Consider the following 25201-nt stretch of genomic DNA (forward strand, 5'->3'; position numbering starts at 1 on the left):
TGGGTAGTTTGATGTATTCTATAGTAGCATTGTACAACTTTATAATGCATTTTTATCATCATGATTTTTCTTTAAATACTCACTGAGTGAATTTATAGTCTTGAATGTGTTAACACTGCATTAATCCTGTGTTGTTAGGGGAGAACGGGTTTAGTTGTTACACCCCTTTCCGGCCCTGTCTCCTAAAAATGACCTTCCCATACAATAAAACTGCAAGGTGAATTACGTTCCGAGGGAAACTATTTAGTCGTGGATTACGTTTGCTTTGAGGTATCACAAAGAGAAAGGGTGTTGGTGGGTATAAAAAAACACAGACCGTACACTCAGCAGACTGCTGTTAGAGCCGATGTGAACCAAGCAGGTAACTGAACTAGTTGTGTTACCTAAACTTAACAAAGTAGAAGTTCAGTTGTATGGGAATTTAATTTAAGTGGAGACAGGATTGCCCATTCCCTGTTTGCACATCAAGAATAAGCAAAGCTCACATAGTTAGCTTATTCTAAATCTTAAACACCCTGCACATTTGTGGTAAACACACAGATGACTTCACCTTATTTGTCAGTAAATGTATTTAATGCTCTCAAAAAATGTCATAACAGAACAAACAATCTTTCTGCTAGCAATCCCACAATGCAATGCACTGCATTTTATCAATGTTAAATTCAAGGTGGTGCAACTCTACAGCCGTGAGTGATGATGCAAAATGACGATTGTATCTGAAGGTTATCTGCTCATTAGTGTAAACTTCCAATTGTCTATCATATAGGGAGTAGTGAATGAGAGACCGATTTACGCAGAATAATTTAAATTGTGCAGAGTTGTGTGTATAACTTGGAAATTTCCAATGTTGGCACCCTTCAGTGATAGTATCAAAAACACAAGTTCATCATTGTGTTAATAAACTCTAAACCCAAACTCTTACTGTCTTCCAAACACATTTTGGGAGAAATTCTGAGAGCGAGGTCCAAAGACACCTCATCCTGTGGTGCATATAGTAAAAGTCTTCAGGCTTAATTAGACAGCTGTGATCCAGGTGTCAAAGGTATTTGCAGGGTTACAAATCGACACTTGAACGCCATGCCATGCTTTATTTGACCCCGTGTGTTTGTGAAGTTTTACATTGCAACATATTGTACGAGTTATAAATATGTCGATTTTTGTAGGGCTGAGCTCCCTAAACCTCTGTATAACTCTCACTGCAGAGTAAAAGGACAAAAAGTCCTGAAAAACAAGAAACATTCTAAACACTCACTTTACGATTGTCACAAGAAAGAAGCCGCCATGACACCTTCAAAATGAGTGTTTATCCCCTGAGGGGTTCTCTCGGACATAAACAGGTCTGGAAGCAGTATAAGTACATTTATTACTGTTGTTTGGAGGTACTTGTACTACTTCATTCTTTTTTCTCCATTCCTTCTACTTTATACTTCTGCTTCACTACAATTCAGGGACACATTTTTCACTTTTGACTTGACTCCATTGATTTGACAACTTAAGTAACTCTTTGTGATTAGTAATACAAAGCAAAATCAACAAATTCATTTAATATGGTGTTTCGTTCGGTTAAAGTAACTGTATTGATTCCTGGTCATAAACGGACAGATTTCCAGCAGTACAGTAATTAAAATCGGAGGAGTAATGGTTTTAATGTCAGTAGTGGAAGAAGGCAGCTCAGGATTGAAGCAAATTACTTTTGTTCCCTTCAAATGTGTGAAAATATTGAAAATGTTTCAAGTGACCCCAAGTCCCCCCTACTCTATATTATTAAAAGATTCCCATGGGAGCTTGTCATGAAAAGTATTTAATTGGCCTTTTACTTGACAGCGTGCTGGCAATATGCCGGAGTGACTCTTTAGCTGAGCCGCTTCACAATGAGAAAAGCTCCGTCACTTCCCAGAATAGAAATCCCATTTCGGTGCAGGGACGTGAACGGGACTCCTCTTACTGTTTGTCCGTACAGCACGGGAGCCGGCGGTGAAATTTGCTCGGGCTGGAGGAACGCGGGGCTTTTCTTTTACGCCCACCACACAAAACACTTTTATTAGTCGGCCCCCGCCTCCGTCGTCGCCTTCCTCCTCCGCGCGTGCTTTCAGTTCAACCTCACCTGTTGAACAACAGCAGCAGCAGCAGCAGCAGCAGCTCTCGCTGCTCTGTCAGTTGTTCCTGGGTGGGATTGACTCAAACCACGTGAAGATAACAAAACGGCAGAAAGTATAATATAACGTGTCTGTCAGCCTCACAGCAAACAGTCGGCGAGCTCGAACGTAACGCGACTCTGACTTGAGCGTCTCAAAGTGAAAGCGCTTTAAAAGTTTCCTGAAGTGACGTTTCGCTACAGTTTTTTGTATTTTTGCCGCGTTTCGTCTCTTTAATGTCGCCCGGAGTTGCCACTATGTTTTGAATGAGGACCCACAGCTTTCAACCCTCAACGTTTTCCAGGTAAGAGCGGTTGTTTGCTTTCATTCTTGTGTTTTGTTGTCATAACCAAATCAGCTTCTCCCACCTCCAGACTACTTCCACAAAGCTCGCGCAGGTCCTGGTGTAAATAATACATCTCACGCGAGACAGAATGTTCAAGTGAGGTGGCCCTGACATTAACGTGTTAAATGACATGGGGACGTTGTGAGTCCCTCAGTTTTAGACTCAACTGCGTCTACTTTTTAATCCCTCTGCACCCAAAACAGAGCAGGAATTAATCCAGCTTCCTGATTGTTCAATGCATTCTCAAAGCAAACTGCCTGAATCTAAATCTTTGTCCGTGAGTGTAAAGTAGTCCATTGATTCATTCTCAATTATGTTTTTGTTCCAACCTTGTCCCATGACCAGTGGTGGACTCAGGATGTCTGAGGGGCATATGTGGGGGAAAAAGATGAATAAAAAGGGCTCGAGCTACATGTGGTGGGAACCAGCCTGCAGAAAGTGTTTTTAGCATTTAGAGCAGCGTTGCATCTTGTTTTCTCCAATTAAGTGCACCCATTAGTTCACTGCATCTTGTTTTCTCCACTTGAAGAGCCGCCTAAGGCACTTTATCATGTTGTATCTACCGTAGGGGCATCCAAGAAGGCACTTGGGGGCACCAAGGGGGTTATAATATTAATAATAATAATTCTACCTTACATACATTCCCCCCTTTTTGTGTACACTGACCCTGAGATACGAGAGAGGGAGTGTGGGTTGAGAGAGTGCCTCGGGTTTGGGAGTGTTTGCTGTGGAGGGACTTCTGCCTTTTAGTTATTGTCGGTCACACACACACACACTCGCGTCTTGTTTTGACTGTCTTCTGGACAAATCTGTGTCTGAGCCCTGCGTCCCAGCCTGTCATTAATGGATCACTCTCTTCTTGCATCACGAATCCCAAAGATTAACTCGGGCCTAATGAATCTGTGTCAGTGCGGTTAAACCAGTACTGATGCCAGGAGTTACTTCCAGTAGCAAGGATGGGGATTTATTACATGAGATTTTCTCACGGTAAACCTTCAACTCTGCATTTGTTGTTTCCATCAATGAGATTCTCTCATGTTAAGGCCTGATTAAACCCTACAGGTGAGTATGGCTTAAAGGGAGATATTTGCTGCATTTCAGTTGGGCTGCAACTAATCACAAGCCTTTTTCACAGCAGATATTTTCACTTGTCATAGTAGGAAAGTCACAGTTGTTACTTATAACATTAAAATATCCCAGTAAACTACAGCAGTAAGCCAGCATGCACAATACCAGGACCCTGAAACTGCTTCGTCAAATCTTCAAACTGCGTCTTTTGTCTGAGTCGTCCGAAGATATTCTGAGATATCAAACAGACAAGAGCAGAAAAATCTTCACAATGACACATTCCCCCTATTTATTGCCTATTTATTATTAATTTTCTTTTCACAGGAAAACACATTTAAACATTTGAGCTTCTTCCATTGGACCTGCTGAACTTGTTGCATAGTTTTAAGTTGGAGTAAAAATGGCGACAACAGAAGTGGGACAAGATGTTGATTTGCACCCGTAAGTGCAACATGTGCTGAGGCAGCATTGCATTCTGGTAAATTGAGGCTACTCGTAGGGATGGATATCGAATCTCAGTGTTTCTTTTCTTTGTACAAACCAAAATCTGATCATAAACTCTACTGGATGCTAGCATATAATCTGGTTTACTTATTTCTTAGATTGATAATGGGCTACCTGATTGGAATCCTGGCTTTTTATTATTACTTTAGATTTTATTCAAGCAGTTCTTCAAGTTCTTGTACGGCAGCTTTTGTTCGGACAGCATGTCATTGTATGGTGTTGTTGGCTCTAGCTTAAACAATCAATGCCCAGACCTTTTTATTATTGGTGCTGGAGCCGATATATCCCGAGGTGTACAGCTGATGATTGCATAAAGCTGCCGTTTGTAGTCACGGCATAAACATTTCACACATCAGCTCGTCCACAGGAATGTAGAAAAATGTATGTTGCTGGTACATTTTCCTTGCATGCGTCACATGAGCTTCACTAAACAGCATCTGTGGTTTTTGTCATATGTGTTGCCGCCCAGGTGTCAGGTTTGGTTTGGCCCTTTCTCCTCTCACTGTGACAGCTGAGTGACAGCCAAAACTGGCTCCTCTCACCTGCTTTTCCTGCTCACAAACTTGTACGGTGACGATAGCTTCCTTGTCCTCGGCGCAGAGCCGGCAGAAGCCACACAGCAGCAGGTCCAGAGGTCGCTGCCGGGCAGTCCTCAGCATTTCATCTGTCAAATGACAGCGTGCCCTTTGCCTGCATGCAAGAACAGGCCCATAAATATATCAGTTTTTATCTGTTTTGAGGAAGCAAATCTAGTGCAACATTTAAATATATATATATATATATAGAGGTTGACATGATTTACACATGCTGCTGCAGCCATTATTTCCCCTTTCATACAATCTAGCAGAAACCAATTAGTCTAAAATGAGACGTTATGTGTTTTGCAGCAGGGCAAAAGGAGGGACTTCAGTGTCTCAATTTTGACAATAAAAATAGGAAAATGACTTGTGCTCGCTGGAAACATCGTGTGCATAAGATACTAATGTGATGATGTCAGGCCTGCTATTAACCCAACGTTATAAAGACTGGAGGTTTGGTCTGTTAGCCTTTAATTGTGGCTAATTATAAGAATATGTGACTTCCTAGTAGTTCACGTGGCTTAATAGCTGGCTTTGGTCTGATGGCTTCTGCAGATGAGAACTAAAGAAGCACTTTGACATCTGGACTGTGGATGCCCCTCTGGTCTGTATCATGCCACTGTGTTTAGGGCAATGCAGAACAGTGTGTTGTGGTGAACGTGACTGATTTCATAACTTGCTAATCCTCTGAAAATGTTTGCGTCTGTAAACCTAACGTGACAGTCAGGTGAAGCAGAGGTTTTATTTTTCACTGTTTTCAAGGTCTGGTCAATACATCGACACAGTTTTTGCACACGAGAAAATCGTACAGACAGACGTGTCGAATAATAAATTCTGACTGTGAAAGAACCAGAAGCTTCCTGCACACTGTTGATCTCTCCATATATGTGTTAGATTTACCGGATGAAATGTCGCAAATATAACGAGTACAACGGATCCACAGTGTGCAGGAGGTTTTTGGTTTGGTCGGTTTTCACGGGAAACAAAATGGAGTTCGTGGCGAGATCAATCTTTCCCATATTGTGCCAAATTGGAAATTGAGCTTCAGCCCACAGAGCTAACACACATCAGCTATCTACTGTTTGCACTGCTGTGCACAGTGACCCCGAGATTAGTCCCCGTTAGTATCAAAGCTCAGTTCCTCTGTGTCACTCAGACCCACTTCTCGCCACATTATTATATCATTCAATTCTACACAAACCTCCGTTGATATCCGATAGATTGTACGTTTAGTTTGAGTGAACTGAGAGCGGCTTGACCTCCGAGCCCGGCTTCTGTGGATTAATCCGGTCATTGTACGTGGGCCCCTCTTTACGGGGCAGTTCTGCTCACATGCTCCGTGTGTGACATGTTTGTGCCTATACTGCCCTGGTATTAAACGCATAGTGACAGGCTGTAATCAGCGTCCACACCCACACAGAGCATACCACCGTCAGAGCTCTTTTGTCCTGTGTGTTGCTGATGGAATATAGCTGTTGTCGGTGTTGACTTTATGGGTTTGTGTACACAATGCTTAGCCACTCTTTTCCTTTTCCGTCCTGACCGGGACGAGGTCTTTTCAGAGTACTACTCTGTTATTTTCATCATTTGGGAGCTAAAGTATATGCTATGGTTTGTTTGTGTCAGTGAACAGACTGCTCGACGTGTCACTTGTTTGAAAAAGCGCTCGCCCTGGCTCTATTTCTGTATTCATTGGTCAAAACTACATTATTAACAGTAACTGACCGTTAACTAATATCCCTCTTTATTACAGCCGAAATAATTGTAATATAAAACATCACAGTGCACAAATCACAGAAAGTTATTACTCGAGCTGAGGACGTTTGGTCTGAAGAAATATTCTGCAAATGAATATTTCTTCAGACCAAACAATTACACAATTATTCAATTCAATTATAACATCACATCGCTAGTATACCTGGACAGTGTTTGAAATTTCCGACCCCACTGTCAGTGGTGGAGTTGCATTGTGGGTAATGTAGGTTAGACAATGTACTTCAATATATTGCTGTCTCTCTTTAGAGCAAGATATTTTCATATTGGAAAATATTTTTTCACGACACAATATTTTTTCAAACACACGCAGTGTGTTTCACGACACACTGCGTGCTTCCAGAGTTGAGGAGGATTATTAAAGTTTTATTTTGTCAACATCTCAGCTGTTTATGTAACAAACAACATGGCAGCTAATGTGATGTTCTGGTTCAAATCCATTGGTGTGTCTGTGTGTGACCACTGTCTCTGTAGGAAGTGGGTTTTCTATCTTTGATATCAACGCACAAAAGAGACCCTGATGAAGCAGCAGCATTGAACGGTGTTTGCTTGTACTGGATTTAGTCGCTCTTCTCATGCAGCAGAAAGTGTTTATTGACTGACTTGTATCTGGATTGTTTGAACTCAAACACACAGGTGATAAGAATGGAGAAGGCTGAAACTCCAGTGGAGCCCCGGAGTGAAAGGAAGAGAGACGAGCCGTTGCTGATTTGAGCTCCTGGTGAGACAATATGACACGAGAAGCATTCTGCTGCGTTGTTGAGCACATAACACTGGTCTGACTGTGACTGTGTGTTGTGGTGAGTCAGCTGTTGCCGGTTATTGCTTATCTGTGGTTGATAATTAGCACTGCAGACTGATACGGAGTGCTGAACTCTTCTAGGTTTCAGTTTGACAGTTTCATGTCCTGTGTTACCTCTCGTCATTGCATAACTCGTACACACACACACACACGCTCTGTTCACTCCCTCTCCGCTATCTTATTCTCCAGAGGCGCTCCCCTCCCCGCAATCAAGCCCAATTATTTTGGGCACAAAACTGTGTTTTGTTCTTTCCATCCGACTCTCAGGCTGAACTCTGCCCTCCTTTTTTTTTTTTTTGTGCTTATTTTTTTATCTGTAGTTGTCTTTCTTACCGTCTCCTACTGTCTCCCTCTCTCTTGTGTTTGTTTAACCTGTTGTTTGTTGCATTTGACAAACCACTGTGTTAACATGAACACGTGGACTTTACTCCTGCATGCGCCCCTCACTCACTCACTCACTCTCTCTCTGTCTCTGTCTCGGCTCCGTGGTGTTGATAGTGTATCTGAGTGGACTTTAGCTGGAGGTCAGATAGCGAGCGCCTGCACTGACGTCTGTTTGGAAATGAATGTAAGTCGGTGTGAAGTTCTCTCTGCCTTGTTTTCCCCAGAAGTCGTCAGATTTTTACCGGACACAAAGTCAGAGAACACCGTGGAAATTGTTAGAAGTGGGACAAATGATCAATACAGTCATTTGTTTCTCAAACGTTTTTTTTTCTGAAAACTCACTTTTAAGAAATGACAAACAATCGAGAGCCAATTCACAATGGGCCTTAGAGTGAATTTGTTTGTAAATGAGCGTTCCCTGAACATCTTTATTGCCATTTCCACATCACCTCATATTTCCTTAAACCAGCCATTTTAAAGAGATGTACGTTTGATAAATCAGAACTTCTTTTTTTGCATCCACTATTAAAAACACATCCACATGTTAAATGCTTTATAAATGATGTCCTTGACATTTTACACTCCACTTCCTGACGTTTTTTCTTACCCCCCCCCCTCTCTCCGTGTCAGTGTGCCAGTCGTTGTTTGGAAGCCCTCACTCATATCTCGGCTGTATATTTATCTCTGTGCTCCCACTCCGCCTGCATTCCCTGCAGCCTAATAAGGTCTGGATACAAGGAGAGAGAGGGAGGGCATAGAGGGCGAGGGAAGATGGTGGGAAAAGGTTGGACAATAGCAATCAAAAGTATTTTCCCACAAAATAGTTTTAGGTCTGTGTGTGCGTATTTTAGTGTAACGAGAGAGCACACAGTAGACCTTTAGGTTGACACGTTGTAAAGCACTTTGATGCAGAGCAGTGTAAACACTATGCAGTGGTGTTTGCTCTGGTAAATGCACATGAATGTGACCGACGGAACAAAAAAAGTACGACATAAAAGTACTTCAAAGTCGATCCTGATGTGCTCCAGTATTTTTGTGGGCAATGTCTCCTTGTAGTATTTCATTGATTGTTGTCTGCCGATGCACATCAAAAGCCTTCAATGAAGAAGACTATTGTTCATCATGCTTTGAAACACACACACACCAGAGAGCTTAAAACACAACCACAAACCACTGCCACATCCTGAACTCTGCCCTCTCTTTCGCTATTGTTTCCTCTAGTGTTTTCTCCATCACAGGCTGGTTTCTGGAAGCCGGGGGGGGATTTCTGTGTTTTAAAGTGCTTATGCAGTTACTACTCAGCTGTGAAATCCCCTCTGTGAACGGTCACCCGATCTCTGATACGCCTTCAAACATGCAGCAGATTACATTACCACTATATTCACCAAAGTAAGTCGCTCTCATTAACTGCCTCACCTGTCTTTTTTTAAGAAATGCCCCAACATAACATGGAGAGCACCAGGAGCCCGTGGCAGCAGGGGCTGCGGCCGCCGTGGATCACCAGAGTGGCCGGAGTTCAGAGCCCCGCCTCCTCGGGGGCGGAGTCGGATACGGAGAGTAGCAGCACGGAGAGTGAGCGGGTAAGTGAGTGAGATGAAGCCGTTGATGATGCTGATGCAGCTCTTTTATGCCAAACGATGGGGTGTTGGGACATGAATTCATAATCTGTAGCTGCATGTTAGAAGAGATATGCATCTCGCTCCATGCAGTTGAACCAGTGAATCCTCCCCCATTACTAACTTGTTTACTGTTTTATTAAAGCTTGCATGTGGTCACCTCATCTACTTTTCCCTCTTTGTTTGTCAGTTTTGCATTAAAAAGCTGGAGGTGGGCTCACTGAGGGTCCTGCCGTCGTCGCCCTCAATGCTCCGACAGCGAATCACAGAGATCGACCAACAGAAGGAGGAACTAAAGATCGAAGTGAGCATGTTGGACGTTAGTGGCCCAATCAAAGACGGGCACAAAAACAACAACTGATGATTCAATTTGCCGTAAAATGTATAGCAGACTACTGAATGACTTAAAGCTGAAACAATTAAATGATAAAGCTTGCTAAAACTAGTTAATCAATTTTGTGGCTAATTTATTTTTTCTGTCATTTATTTAAAGCAAAAATGCCAAACAAGCGTTTGATAAAAAATATATAGAATTTTACAGATATGATTGTATGAATATCTATGGTTTTTGGACTGTTAGTTGGACAAAACTAGCTATTTAAAGATCTAACTTAGCTCTACCTTTTTTTTCTGACATTTCATAGACTTAAAGATTAATTGAAGAAAAATGAAAACTTTAGATAAATGAATGTGAAAGTATGTTTCAGCCCTAGAATGAATTTAAGAATATGCAATCTTCATCAGCTGTTGCAAAACAGGTGGTTAAAGTCATACTTAAATCTCTGTGTTACCTAGATATCTTTAAGGAAGCGGTACTCGCGGGGACAAGTCGTGAGACTGTTTATGCAGAAGTGTTTTTAAATAGTACGATTTTAGTGAACATGCATGCGTTTGGGAAGTGGTGAGCATATGTCTGGATATATTACTTCACATAGTTTCGCTGCTAAATGCTGTTTTACTTCAGTTCAACAAGACTTTCTCCGTTTTTTTTATTATTTGTTCACCATGGAGGTGAACTAAGTTTTCTTCAATAATTTAAGGTAACACAGGGTGAGTAATTGGTCATTTTGGGGGTGAAGTATTCTTTTTAAGGTTTCCTTAAGGGTTATTTTAACTCACTATGACTGCTGCTACAAATGAACAACCAAGACCGTGTGTTCAAGGAAACAGTGAAATGACTTTGATTGTGTTTCTGCTGAAGTCTGCACATCTCAGTCTCCAAGCCGTCTCCAAACATCGACACGGTCACGGTAAAGGAATGCATGTCTCTGACTTGCTCAGGCTCTGGTCAATATGATTAAGCTCCGTGGTGTCTGCTGTCCTTTCAGCTGCAGCTGGAGATCGCCCTGCTGCAGGGAGAGCTGCAGACGGAGCAGACCCAGCTGCACAGACACACACAGAAGCTGCAGGCTCTACAACAGGAGGTCAGACAGAAGGAGAAGCACAGACACACCGGCAGACAGAAGGTATCCTGTAATGTAATTCATATCTAAGGTTTTCACTGGTTACGAATATGCTGCATTTCTGATGTGTTTTCCCACGACTGTTCTTCTGTCCTCATTAACGACCAACGGAATAAGAGTGTTGATTGTAATATTTCAACGACTTAACATTATGGAATGCCATTTAATTCATTATTAAATAGATAAATAAACAAATATGCCTATGAAATACACCCTGAAGTAAATAAATGAGGCTATGTATATATATATATATATATATATATATAAATATATAAATAAAATCAACAAATGCTGATATGAATATATAAATAGGTTTTTATTTAAACAATAATTTAAAGGACTATTTTTCTTTATTTCAGGGGACTTTTATTTCATAATTCCACATTTCTGACCCCAATAATGTAACAGACAAAAGTCCCCTGAAATGAATAAATGTCCTTTGAAAAACGTCCTTATTGTAATAAAAACATATCTCCTTTTTATATTTTTTAATTATGTTGACGCATTTATATATTATACATTTATATATGTTTTACTTCATTTATATACCTCAGGATTATTTTCAAAGCCATATTTATTCATTTCATAGGCTTTTTTGTTTATTTACTTACTTACTTTTATTTATTTTCTTATTTGGAGTGAAGTTTTGAGTACACAATCACAACAGAAAAAAGTTGTCTAAAGGATTGATACGTAGAAATGTGTGGGCTGAGTAATAGTCCACTAACATCAACACAAGATCATGTCAATGATAAGTCGATTCCCATGAAATGGCTGTTGGAGGAGAGCTGGTTTAAACAAGTTGTCTGCAGTCATTGTCTGCAGAACAAACTCTGTAAACACGGTTGGGAAATTGAAATAGTTGTGGTGGTGACTCTACTCTTGCTTTACCATCTGTAACTCTGCAGGAGCGAGAGAGTCTGGAGGAGGAAAGACGGAGGGTGGAGGAACTGAAGCGGAGGTGTGAGGAGAAGGAGAAACTGATCCCCAGTCAGCCAGAGAGCCAGAGAGAACAGCTAACACTGCAGCTGCAGAAGGTGAGTGGCTGAGCTGCACACAGCCTCTTTAAGAATGAAGCAACATAAGAAGACGATGGCGTCTTTAACATATTCATGTTTCAAAAAGTTCAGCTCGCTCTTTTTCAAACTGGTCTCGTTAATGTGATTGCAATTCAACGTGTGTGAATAAGCACCCTGGTGACTTTTACGTTAAAGGTCATCGTGGATTCAGATAGAACTGAATGCTGTCAGATTAACGTACACTGCAGCAGCACAAAGTAAAACATGCAAAAGAAAATCTCTCTTTCTAAGACCACTGGAATGCATTTCATCTGATATGCACAAAGAAAATATAATCTGTTTAATTAACTGAAGTTGTTGAGGAGAAACTATTTTACCCCCCCCAGCAGTGCAAATGGGGCAAAAAAGGTTAAAACCCCGTACAACAACAGTAATAATCTGCCAAATATCACACTCACTTTATTCATGTTGAAATAAAACCAAAGGAACATTAAAGTAAAAGACACCCATGTCTGAATCATCACTTTAACAGATGGAAGATGTCTGACATATGTCTGACACATTCCTCGTTCGACAACGGAAACTACTCATTAAAAAAATGTATTAAACACAAACATGACAACACAAGTGATCAGTGCAGCTGTATCTGGCTGTTTCCGAGACATTTTGGTCAAACCAAGAAAGGAAAAGAAAAGAGAACCAGCACAAAAATGCTTTTGAGAGGGTTTAAGTTGTGAATTGCATATTTAAAAACACAATCGGCTGCCCACAGCTGTAACTCCAGATCTGAAACTTAATGTCATGTGGTGAACTATCTAATCTTGCTGAACTTGCTTATTTAGGAGGAAATGCAATAGGTGACGTTGTTGGCAGCGACCCAATTGAAATCTAAAACTGATACTGATACTTGCTGTGCCTCGTTGGCTCACGACAGGGTGTCTCAGATGCAGGGTGTGTTACTGTGGCACAGCTTCTGACTCCTACACATAATGTGGTTTTTTGGTTGCACAAAAGTATGATTGTTCAGTACCTGTTTAACCTGATGTGTCAACGGTTCAAATGTGTACACACACACACACACACACACTATTCTCTGAGAATGTGACAGAACAAGATGGGAGACCTACTTGTTTTAAAAGCTTTGTTCAATGACTGGTTTGGATGCAGTCCAGTTGCCGGTTGTTACTTTATGTTGTGACAGGACAGATTTATTTGGAAAGATCTTTTTAGAAACTGGTTTGTCTAAAATTGCGTCACAGAGGAAAAGACACACATGCGCACAAACAGGGAACACATGCACAAGAAGAAGAGCGCAGGTATTTTGGTTATGTGTCAGTGAGGCTGTACAAGTTTTACTTTCATTTGTACTTGCACTTTTATACACCAACCCATATTTTGACTCTTTGAAAAAATGCACTTCAGGTTCATTTTAGCATTAAAGTAATAAAACCAGTGCTTGTATACACGAAGTATCGCTAAATACGGATTCCCAGAAGTTCAATTATTTATATCTTCTGTCTATATAAAGTGTTTGATTCTGTACTTAGATAGCTTCTACCTTGAGGCAACATCTGTGTGTTGCTGCACACAAACTCATCTGGCATTAAAGTAAAAAAATAAAGAATCTGGAGATTTTCTTTAAAATTACTAGCCATCTTAAAATAAACACAATATTGTACTTTTTGGAAAGACTTCACTTTTTAGTGAATATTGGAATTATCACTATTTTCATACAGAATATTTACACCATTAAAACAACTTTGTAAAATGATTTTAGTAGCTGTACTGCAACTAAAACATATTCACAGATTAGTTTGGGGGAGAGGTTAAATGACAAAGAACTAGCAACAAAGTGTTGCTCATCAAAAATCTGAGCGCAGTTTATTACCCATTAGAAAATGTATTATCCAGCATTTAAAAAAAATGAACCTACAGTACAAAATGAAAACAAAGGCTGTCACAAACTGGTCATATTAGACTAATTGCTCGGTTCTGAATGCAGGAGAAAGAGGCGATGGAAGCGGCCGTTCGGACCTTTGACGACTGGGAGTTTCGTGTTCTGGAGCAAGAGAGCGGCATTGATGAGGACGCCGCGACCACGGCGGAGGAAGAGAAGGAGGGGGAAAGTGATAGAGACATGGAGAAGGAAATCTCTCATCGGCAGCATGCCATCAACACCTCGCAGGTAAACCACAACGTGCGGTAGAAGGAATTCCCCCGAGAACTTCACAGCTTCTCCTGACGTGTTTTACAGGTTTGCAGCTTCTCTGCATGTCATGTGCTTCATCTAAGTATGTAACCCTGCAGGCTGACATGGGATTAACCCTCCAACAAACTTCCCTTTAATACAGACTGACGTCAGACTTGTACATAGAGCAGGTGGACAAAATAACAGGAATAATAAAGTCCAATACAGCAGCCCTGCAAAGACATCTACAGTTTGACAAAAGATGTGTAAAGGTCCAATTTACAAGCTCATGATGTGTCCGAGACATGTGGTGCATTTGTTTTGGAAAATTGTGAATTAACTTTTAACAACCTCTATTCCTAAAATCTTGAAGGATTCTCTTGCACAGCCACCCATCTCTCTATTATTTGTGTCCATTAATTGACACAATAGTATGTATATTGATGAATGGGAAGAGAAACAAACCATCACAGAGACCCAACAGAAACATTTACTGAAGCTGCTTTTTCTTGCTGAAATGTTCTGCACCATCCTCCATTTGTAAGCATCTGAAATTAATCTTCTTCTTTGCAGAGTTAAATTAAGGAGAGGACAGACCAGAAAGTGAACTTTTAAAGCCACAAATCTGAGCTCCTCCTACAGTAATCACAGAGTTGTTGGCAGTTATCAACAAAGCTATAAATCTTGCTCAGATCCTATTTTTGCTCTGCAGCACAGTTAAAATCATCACTAATGGCTTATTGGCCCTGAAGGACTCACAACCACATTATTTACAGTATGCCCATGCACACATACACACATACACAATCTCCTCAACTCACAGCCCATGGTTGGTACTGTAGGCTAAGTCTTGCCCTCCTTCCACCCCCACCCCCTTAATCTTGACAAGAGCATGAACTCTTTTCCTCATTCTCACCAGCATCACCCTGACACTGTCACATGACTCTGTACATCAAGCCTAATTACATCAGAGGCCACCATGAGCGAGAGAAATCAAAAGAACAAGCGGAAAGGAAGGCAGAGCAGCGACAACAGTGGAGAAAAGTGAAAAAAGATTAAAAACACGAGTATTAGGAAAGTTGTTCGGATAAAATGACAATTTAGGATTATTTTTATTTATCTGTGAAGTTATATGTGAAGAATTTATTAGCTGTATCGGACTTGAGGATTTTGAAATGGCAGAAAACTACTGCTTATTATTTACAGGTTGATTTTAAATGATACAATTAACACAAAATATTCTTAATAAAGTACAAAACATTTAAAGACAATAACAACAATAGTGTCACCATATCATGCGACTAAATAAAAATGATCTATCCACGGCAGTCGCCATAAACTTAAAACTCCGTTTCTTGGAAGCAGCGTGCATGAAAAAGGCCTGTGATCGGCCAGACAGTTTTAAACAGAGTAGGCTTGATTGGACGCACCAGAAAAGGCACTCTAAATGAAGAGAAACAATATACCTCCACATTAATCTGATTTACTGTAGACACCAAGATAATGATTGTTAAACAATTCATTCTGCAGCTTTGTGATGGAGGGAGTCAAGAAAGAGAACAATTTGGAGACAGTAAAACTCTTCAGATTTGGATTCAAACGGTAATTTGAAGAGGCCTGGAACATGTTGAGCATAATAAAACCCAAATGTATAACTGAGACATTAGTCATTGAGACATTAGTACCATAGTGTGTTCTTTGTCTGGATAGTGATTTATTGACCTGAACATATGTTTTCAATGTCTTGTTGTGTAGGGAACTTTGCACATGCTCGTCCCACTCATATTTACAAAGACACCACAATCGAGTGCTTCTCTGAAACGTTGAGGAGGTGAGAAAGAGCCATAAGTTGTTTGTTTTGAGGAATAATTCTTTGACAGTGTTATCGATCTTTTGTAGTATTAAAAGGACTCATATTCTACTTAAACAAGGTGGTGCTTTGAGCTGAATGCTAACATCGGCATGCTTAAATGCTCACAATGACAAAGCTATAATATGCTCATTTATTTATTTATTATTTGATGAGGATGTAAACCAAAAGATTGGACAAATTACAAACGTTGACGTGATGATGGCGCTGAATAAAAAGTCAGAAGATCCTCATAGTTTTAGCAATTCATCCTGAGAGGGACATGAATGTCTGTACCGGTTTAAAAGCAATCAGTCCAATTGTTTTCAAGACATTTAAGTCAAAACCAACGTCATAGTGGTGCAACAGTGAAAGTCCGGGGATACCCAAAGTAAGAGGGATTCATCCCCTGGCGACCATGAATGTTTGTACAAATTGTAATGGAAATAGTTGTTGAGATATTTCAATCTGGACTACAAAACAGATTACCATCCATGGAGCCATTTACCAGTAGCATGGATAAAACAGGGTGGGTAATACATGATAAAAGTAGCTTTATTGACAAAACTCTTTTGTCATTCTCCCGTGTCATGAGTCCAAATGTCCGAAAAACATGTCTTGAATCTCATGTTTCTAAATCATTTCTGAAGCCTCCACAACTGCGAGCAGCTTTTGACTTGTGATCTTCGTTTACATTCTGACAGGAAGTTCCAAGATGGCTGTTTTTTTCCGTTCACATGTCCAATTCCACAAGAACACATGGAAATCGACAATAGATTAGATGGTGAAAATAACATCGAAATTGTTCCTCAATTAGCTGGAGTATGTAAGAGGAGGAGCGCAGCTTGGGAGAAGAAGAGGAGGATTGTGTGAGAGGGATGGTAGTTGACTCAGCTGCAGTGAGGCCAGATGACAGCTCCTCTCTGTACCCTCCGTCTGTCTCTGTCTGTCTCTCACTGTGTCATATTTGCTGTCCTAAGGTGCTGATTTATTATCAGACCGTCATTACTCTTGAGTTCCCCTCTCAGCCCTGCTGTCACGTGTCCCTCTCGTGTCTCTCATTAACTTGCAAAATGGATGTTTTGATTTGCATCGTGTCCCGGCTCAGGAGATCAACTCGGCTCGTGGGCTCCGCACTTGCTCGCACATCGGGGATGTTTTCACCACAACATGATGAAAAGATTAAGTAGACTCGGGCCAGCCCAGATGAATCGGATACAGCACATGCCGTTTCTCTTGAGGAAAAGAGACCATATGGCCGTCCACGCTGACGGGAATTATGTTGTTGTGAATTTCCAGGAGCGAGTCCAGCAGTTACAGAGACAGCTGAAGGAGATGGAGAGGGAGAACGAGCGGGATCTGAACGCCTTGAGGAAGGAGAGGAGAGACCTCGTCCACACTAATCAAACAGTAAGATTCATGATATTGTGGTCTATCACTATTGGCTGAATGTTTACTGGGATTTATTAGAACACATTGCATTGTTTACCTGGTAAGTGGTTTTCGACAGAGAGAGAGATCTACATTTTCACATTGCCTCATAATAAGTTGGAAGTTAGTGATTTATTTTATTTGATTACTATTACAATTGTTACAATAGTGATTGATTTCAGACACAGCCTTGGGTTGCTAAGCTTCATAACATGTTACTGTGGACAGCCCAACCTGCCGTGCTTTAACAGTGTTTATTATGAATACTCACAGATTTGACTGAGCTAAGACTTTAGCACACAGCCAGTGGCTTGCCTTTGATCTGATTAATGGCAGCACAAGTTGAAATGAGGAGGAGATGAGATCTGGATGAGGAAAATGCAAATCAGACATGGAGAAGAGTGAGAGAGAGCGAGAGGGAGGGAGGGAGGGATAGAGGGAGGAGTAAGCTATGTGAGGGAGGGTGCTGCCTTTGTGAGTGTGTGTGTGTGTGTGTGTGGACATGTGAGAGGGAGAGAAGGCACGCTGGGAGAAGTTCCACATCCTTTTGACGAGCGGTAAGCCATAAAAGAAATATGCACTTAAATCGATCCGTGCGGCCGACTGGTGTTATTATTGCGTTTGTCAGAAAACTGACTGAATGTTTGGTTCATCTGCTCTAGTAATTGAGAGAATGGGGGAGGTCAGAAGGGAGTGGCAGTACAGAGGAGGAGAGAAAGAAGAAGACCGTGTCAGACAAGTGTGTATGACTACATTATGACCTCGTGCAGGATGTGGTTCACTTCTGAAACATGTGCGGTGAACTTTTAATACTGAGACGTGGTTGTATCGGATAGAAAATGACTTGTGTAGTGGATAGTTTGGGCAAAATGAATCTGATTTGGGTTTCCTTGTTGCAGAAAGGGACATCATCAGTAACTTGTTGTATAAGTCTTCACTGCCCACACATTCGCTGTGGGTATGGACTGGTGTAGAGCAGCGAAAGAGACAGATAAGGGTTAAACTGTGGACTGCATGTGGAGAACTGAATTGCTCGTGTGTTCGTGAGTCAAGCAAAGAGGGAGGGTCAGAGGGAAAGATAGAGAGGCGATGATAATTCTTTCTTTTTTTTTTTTAACTCATTACGATCCCTCTTTAGAAGTGGAGTTTTAATTCTCAGCCAGATGTGGTATGTCGAACGCAGCAGCTTTCATTAGTCACCGTGTTTGTCATGTTCCCCGCCGCTCCAATTCATTTAAACTGTTACCTGTGCCTTCCAGTTTTCCCATTTCAAATGAAATTTAATCTGGTCCTACAGGTTCTCAAAGAGAAGAAGCCGCTCACCGATTGGTCCAACGTCACCGGCTCGGCCCCCTGCATGATGTCACTTTCCCCTCTGGCCGTTCACAAGCCTCCTCAGGTGTGCAGCGTGTTGCTGTGGATACAGCACGTGTTAACAACTAACCGTTTCGATTCATTTTATTATTTATTTATTTTTTTCTCAAGGAAGCTTGATTTGGAAAAATGTGTTAGTCTAGGAAATGTTGAAAAATGTCCATCGCAATTTCCCAGAGAGCTCCTTTAAAACGTCTTGTTTCGTTGAAGATACTTTAAAACAGTTTAATGTCTCGTAAGAAGGCCAAGACAACCAGCATTTATTTACATTTTAGAGGCAGGAAGCTGTGCACTTTTGCATAATCGATTATAGAAATAATTGCAGATTAAACATCTGTCAATAAACTAATTGTTTCATCGCCTACTCGCTTCAGCTCTAGTTTACAAGATGAAGTAAAAATGTTTTCCAATTTTATTTAGGAACCATGCAAAGAATCGGCCAGTTTGCCCAGAAGACGGAGCTCGCATCGCAGCAACAAGCTCCACGACAGGCCGCTGTCAGCACAAGGTGAGCTACCAGCAGCCACCTTCTTTCTATTCTCTATTGCGCGAGCGCCACGATATAGAACAATAAACACTCTTTCTCTCTCTTCACTCATTTTGTCTTGACTGTTTGTTCAGTTCCCTCCCTATTAGTCAAATCAAAGGTGTGTCAGGAGAGACGGCAGGCTGTTATTACGTTGGTAGAAAGCAGGATTTTCCTGTACAGACCGGATGAGCCAGTGAAAGAGTCTATATACTTAATGTCCTCAGTAGTATCTATTTTTCACACACACCAAATATCCTAGTAGCCTGATCTACAAGGTCACGTCGCGTCTTGCCAGGTGTGCTTCTCCTGAGTCCGTTCCTGAAAGCTGTAACTGAAAATTCTGGAACAAATGTGATTCATCGCACTACATTTTGTCACGCCAGATCTTATATAAACTTGTTTGCGCTGACCGATGCATGTTTTTTTTTTTTTTTTGTTCTTGTGTGTCTTTCTCTGTCTCCTTCCTCTCTCTCAGGGCTGGTGAGGACGTTTTCAGACAGCCGGAACCCTGAGGCTTTCACTTCCCCCCCCCCCCTCCCATAGGCTCAGCAACGGCCACAGCAGCAGCCATAGACATGGGAACAGCAACGGCGGCGGGTTCCTCACTCCGTGCAACAGCGCAACAAGCTCCCGCGCTGCCAGGTCAGCAACTTCACTGCATGTTTGATGAGCTCTTTTTTTTTTTAAAAGAGAGAAATGAAGTGTAGCTTTTTAATATGCTTACTTCAGCATTTACATGCAACAGTAAGGGCATTTTTCGTAGTTTGGGCCGGCATTGGTTGTGATATCAATGTGCTCAACAAAGTAATTGTTATGGACTTGTCTACCAGATCTTAACAAAGTCTGACAGGTTAACAAACATGAGCAGTCAAGACGATCAGGTAGATGGAGAACAAGCCCAAATCGTCCAATCCCAGAAAACAGACTACCTAGGAGTAGTTGAATATTCTGGCCCAGCCCTACTTATTTTGTGATAAAACTAAAAGTGAGCAAACTGTAGAAGTCTTTCATCAGTTATAGTAGGATAAAATATGTTGATTTACACATTCCCAGATATTGTCTTGGTAAGGTCACCGTTATCATTAGGGATAAGAATGATGGCCGAAACGACAAACATTAGAACAACCAGAATAAACTTTTTAAAGAATTTTACAAATTGTGGCTCAGGAACAAATAATATCAACAAATCGACAATGAGGTGTGGACCCTCAGAGTTTAACTGTCTATGTTCATAACTAAAGCAGCAGCAGCAGCAGCAATAGTTACTGTAGTTGAAGAGTATTGACTTAAAGGGAGTCACTAAAGGGGAATAGTTAGTGTCAAATTTTTAACAAATGGATATCACTATGAAACTTACCCAGTTTATTACTTGTATTAAGACAGTTCATTTTTGCATAACATGTTTTCTGAAATGGTATGTTTAAATATGCAAATGAGGCATTATCTATTGCTATTAGTAAGTAGACAAATATACATACGCAAATAGACAAAGCAGCAAAACTAACATGTGTTTTCTTTCACCAAGTCTGAAAACGACTTATAGAAGCAAAGTAGTAGAATCTCAAAACTGACCAGTGCATTAAAGACAGAATGTTTTCTGTTGATTACACAAGCTAACTTCTGAAATGATATTCAAAGTTCAAATATAATTTAAATTGCTTTGATATTTTGCCTACATTGTACTGTGTCTGATTAATAATGCTGTGGGTTTACTGTAATTCCAGGTTTGTTTAGTCAAAGCAAACACAGTCGATGTGCTAGATGTGGAGTTTTGGACTGATCTCAGTGGCATGTTTGTATCTCAGGAGCAGGACTGCACTCCAATCACACGAATAAACACTGACATTGCAGTTCTGCTCCTGATTTTTGCTGTGTCATACCCTTCTCCACATATTAGGGTATCTCAACCTTAACTGTGTTTAGCCAATGCAGTTATTTTTTATTGATTTGATGAATCCTCCTCTTCCTCTCACAGCCCGTCTCTGTTGGATCTTGTGGAGATCGAGAAGAAACTGAGGGAAGCCAAGGCAGAGAGAGAGAGGCTGCTCCGAGAGAGGGTGAGTCACCTGCTGTGGGAAACGCTCGCCGGCACCTCTAATCGCCCGCGACACACCGCATTAGACACGGCTGTCTGATCACTGACACCCACTCAGCTCGCACATGATGGAGATAACAGCCAGCAGATGTGTGGATGTTTGTAATACATGTTTGCAGCATTGGCGAATGCCAATACTGTGAAAAAATGTTAAGCCAGATGACTGTGTGTTAATGTGAAGTTTTGAAAGGGCATTGTTCACTTTTCTCTCTTTGGACACTCGTATCAAATAATTCATCGTACATACAACTGTTAGAGCGGTGTCGTCTTTCTAAATTCTTTACCCTGAAATAAGTCTTCACATTGTATTCAAAGATGATGAGCTAATCATTTTCAATGTGTGCACCCAGGAAGAGCGACGGTGGTTGTTGTTGGAGGAGAGAAAGCAGAAAGAGGACCAGGAGACCCCACAAAGACCAGAGCCAGAGTCAGAACCAGAATCAAAGGAGCAACCAAAGGCCAGTTCTCCCCCAAACTCCCCAGAGGTATGTATGAAATGACAACCATATGGTAGTGATCAAGATATTTTCTCAGCCCCCTTCTTTCTCTGAACAATGGACAGTTAAATAACAAAAAGGACAAAGATGGATGCAGTAGAACCACAGATAAAGTCTTGTTTATTCCACTCACCTTGTCAAAATCTGCCATTACCTACATCAGCTATTCTCAAACTGGGCCGAGGCCTCAGAGCGACATCTAGTGGGAGGCTGGAGGTGTTACCAAATGGTTAGATTAAATGATCTGTTATGGTTGTACACAAAGGTAGTTACTTTTCTAACAGGGTCAGATGTGTTGTGTTAGTAGCAGCTAATGTAGCCGTGAGCTGCTAGCCTGATGAGGAGTGTGCTGCAGGGGTCTCTTAAAGTTTCTCTTCTTTCTAACTCCACACTTCCAGATTTCTTCTAATTTTCACACTTTGCAGTCTTCAACTTCACGGAACGCTTTATACAACAGATGCAGCAGTACTCCCTAAAACCTGTAGACACACTTTGATGTATTCGATTTGTGGAATTCCCCTTAAAGGGTGGAAACGTAGTTTTCATGGGACTTTAAATTCCACTGCATTTCTAGATTTCATATTTAATTTAAATAGGATTCTGATTTCACCATCATTTTGTTGTTTGCCAGAAGTAATAATGAGTGGAGCAAATTCAAATTCATCATGTGCACTTCAACAGTTTAATCTTAGAACTAAAAACGATCAAATAATGCATTTTTGTAAGTGTAGCTTACATTAGCAAAAGAGAACTTAAGTGATGTACACTGTACTGTGGTGTCCATATAGCGTTTATTCCTGAGCGCCAAAAATGTTCTGTTGATTTCACTGAAGCTCCTCTCCAGGCAATCCTCTGGTTGGAGTTGATGGTGAAAATACAATGTCAAACAAACAGATAGTAGGCCGAATAAATAATGAAAAGAAAAGGGCCGATACCAGTCTATCACACATCGGCGTTTTTATAGTGTGTGTGGGACCAGGAAAAGGTTAAGCAGACACACATTTACATGCATGCACTAGAAAAGCACAACGGATCTTTTCAGGCTAAACGGACATGCTCAGTATCATGATCCCTAACGATAAAATATGTCTCATTTGATAGCAGAAGGACGTCCAGCAGCACAGCCTGCCCCTCTTCCTCTCTCCCAACTTTGACCTCCGGGCCCACGTGGAGTCTCTGGGTCACGGAGTGTCCGGCTGCACGGACCTGCGGCTGACCCCTCGACGCTGCGCAGGCTTCCTGACCAAACGAGGGGGGAGGGTGAAGACCTGGAAGAAGAGGTGGTTCCTGTTTGACATGGACCACAAACGACTAGCCTACTATACAGGTTAGACTGTCAGGGAGAGTGGTGTGTACACATACTTATTGCTTGTTTGCATGAATGTGTGTCACACTAACTCGGTAATGTTGCGTCAATAACATTATTTTTCATCTTTATCCTCCATTTTTTTTGTTGTGCATTCTATTGTATTTCCCTGGAAAAATAGTTTAATTTAAGAGAAAACTATTTAAAACTGGCTATATTATTTACTTATGTGTAACTTCTTTATGCAGTAAAAAGAATGAGGACTTAAGATGATTATGAATCATTTTTTAATTCATAATAAAGTTGCAGAGTAGTCGTATCTTTTATGACTTTTATTTCCTAACTTGTTTCTCCCTTTTTGCTGCAGATTGCGATGAGAGGAAGCTAAAGGGCGTCATCTACTTCCAGGCCATAGAAGAAGTTTACCTTGACCATCTACGAACGGCCGCTTCTGTGAGTTCTAATGCACCAACACACCAACTGACTCAGAAAAATCTCTCAAACCCTGTGAAGTGATTCATCCGGCAAGGGTCTGTGCCACATCTCTGGACTCTATAACCCCGGGGCAACAATTTGATGAATGCAGTTTAAATTGGATTTCTGGAGTCTCAAATATGATGTACAAGCCAGTTTAGTTGAGTCATGATCCCAATCCCAAAAATAAAAAAGGTTTGTGCCTCAGAAAACATACATGAAATACAATATACATTTTAACAAAGAGACTTTCCCCTTCAAAATGTCTTAGATGGTTTCATTAAAATAACAGTTTAACAGAGGTAAAAAAATGATTCAATGTTTCTCAAAAACAGCAAATTATATGAACTTTTATTTCTTCTTTCCAGCCTCATTAATCATCTCACGAGCCCTCAGATTTATCTTCTGACCCTTTGAAGAGGCCTGAGCCCTAAGTTGAGAACCACTGAACTACTAAACAGTATATTAAGTCATTTAATATATAGAATTATAAAAATAATTCTTTCAAACTAAAGCAGCCTTTTCTGCTTCTGAGAAAAATAAAGACAGAACCGTGAGAGCAGGAATGATAAATAACGTACAGAAGATTTGTCATCAGTCATTTATTTTTAATAACTTTTGAGTTTCGAGTGAAAGAATGCAGAATCTCGATGGTGAGATTAGTGACCTCTTGAAACAGTCTTCAGTCAAAATGCTTCTTCTCCCTCATGTCTTTGTTTTTCTACTCTCACTGTTATTATTGTCACATCATTGCTCGTCTGTCCCTTCTCTTCAGTCTCCGCGGCCCACTCTGACGTTCTGCGTGAAGACGTACGACCGCCTTTTCTTTCTGGTGGCTTCCAATCCAGTGTCCATGCGGATTTGGATGGACGTCATCGTCACGGCAACAGACGAGCACAGCCGTTATTGACCTCTTGCATAATTGCCTGTAGAAACCCTCGAGTGAAGCCACTGAGCGGACAATGCAGTGAGACATTTCACTCGGTCCGAGGAGCTGGTTTGGCTGGAGATCCACCTCAGGCTCTGATTCTGCAACCCGGACCGACGGATCTGTGGAAGATTGTGCGCTGCGGAGGTGCAAGTGGTTCGAGATGCCGGACAGATGTGCTCGAATCACAGCAGGGGAAACTGTTACTTGATGTGGCGGCAGAGGTTCACCCGCTGAACCGGCTGCAAACCACAAGGAACTTAACACACCCGGTCTGCACACTGGGAGTCTGTTACTGGGAGGTTTCACTTCTAACCCTACCTCCCCCTGCTGGTCATAGTCCAGCATCACAGGACTGGTGTACAGTACACTACACACTACAACAGGGAGTGGACACAATAATAGCAACACTGTACAATATAATGCAATCCAATAGAACAACCCGGCAATAAAATGTTGTGTTGGATTGTTTTATATTGTCAGCTGTTTCCACTAATATGTCCATATCATGTATCTTTGTTTTATAAATTACATTTTCATCACTTAAGTTATTATTTGGAAATTTATATGGGTTTGATATGCAAATAAATGAAGACATACACTGTTATGAATGCACTATTAAATCATGTTTATTCATAAAAAACGTTTGCTCTACTTTGCTCTTTTTTTTTCTATGTATATATTTATTGGCATCATCAAATAATAACAAAAGCTCCCAAAAGATATGTTACATTTATTTTTCAATCTTTCATGCAGTCTTCATGGATTAATATGTCCTTATTTGGTACCTTTCTTCGCATTTTTCTTCCAGTAGTGCTTCTCAAGATATGTATAAAATGTCA

At 41.0% G+C, this 25201-nt stretch overlaps 1 protein-coding gene across 1 annotated transcript; it reads left to right on the forward strand.

Moving 5' to 3' along the window:
- The first annotated feature begins 1994 nt into the window (after positions 1-1994).
- Positions 1995-25016, forward strand: phldb3 (pleckstrin homology-like domain, family B, member 3). The gene is given in 16 exon segments (XM_079165498.1): positions 1995-2439; positions 9022-9170; positions 9397-9510; positions 10535-10672; positions 11578-11706; positions 13691-13873; positions 17025-17135; positions 18454-18555; positions 18951-19038; positions 19535-19589; positions 19591-19701; positions 21035-21116; positions 21505-21639; positions 22753-22978; positions 23325-23410; positions 24207-25016. Coding segments are annotated over 15 exon segments (1842 nt in total). The 5' UTR covers positions 1995-2439; positions 9022-9023; the 3' UTR covers positions 24342-25016.
- The last annotated feature ends 185 nt before the right edge of the window (positions 25017-25201 follow it).

The sequence above is a fragment of the Pholis gunnellus genome (assembly GCF_910591455.1).
Source record: "Pholis gunnellus genome assembly, chromosome: 8".
In the NCBI taxonomy this organism is placed as follows: Eukaryota; Metazoa; Chordata; class Actinopteri; order Perciformes; family Pholidae; genus Pholis; species Pholis gunnellus.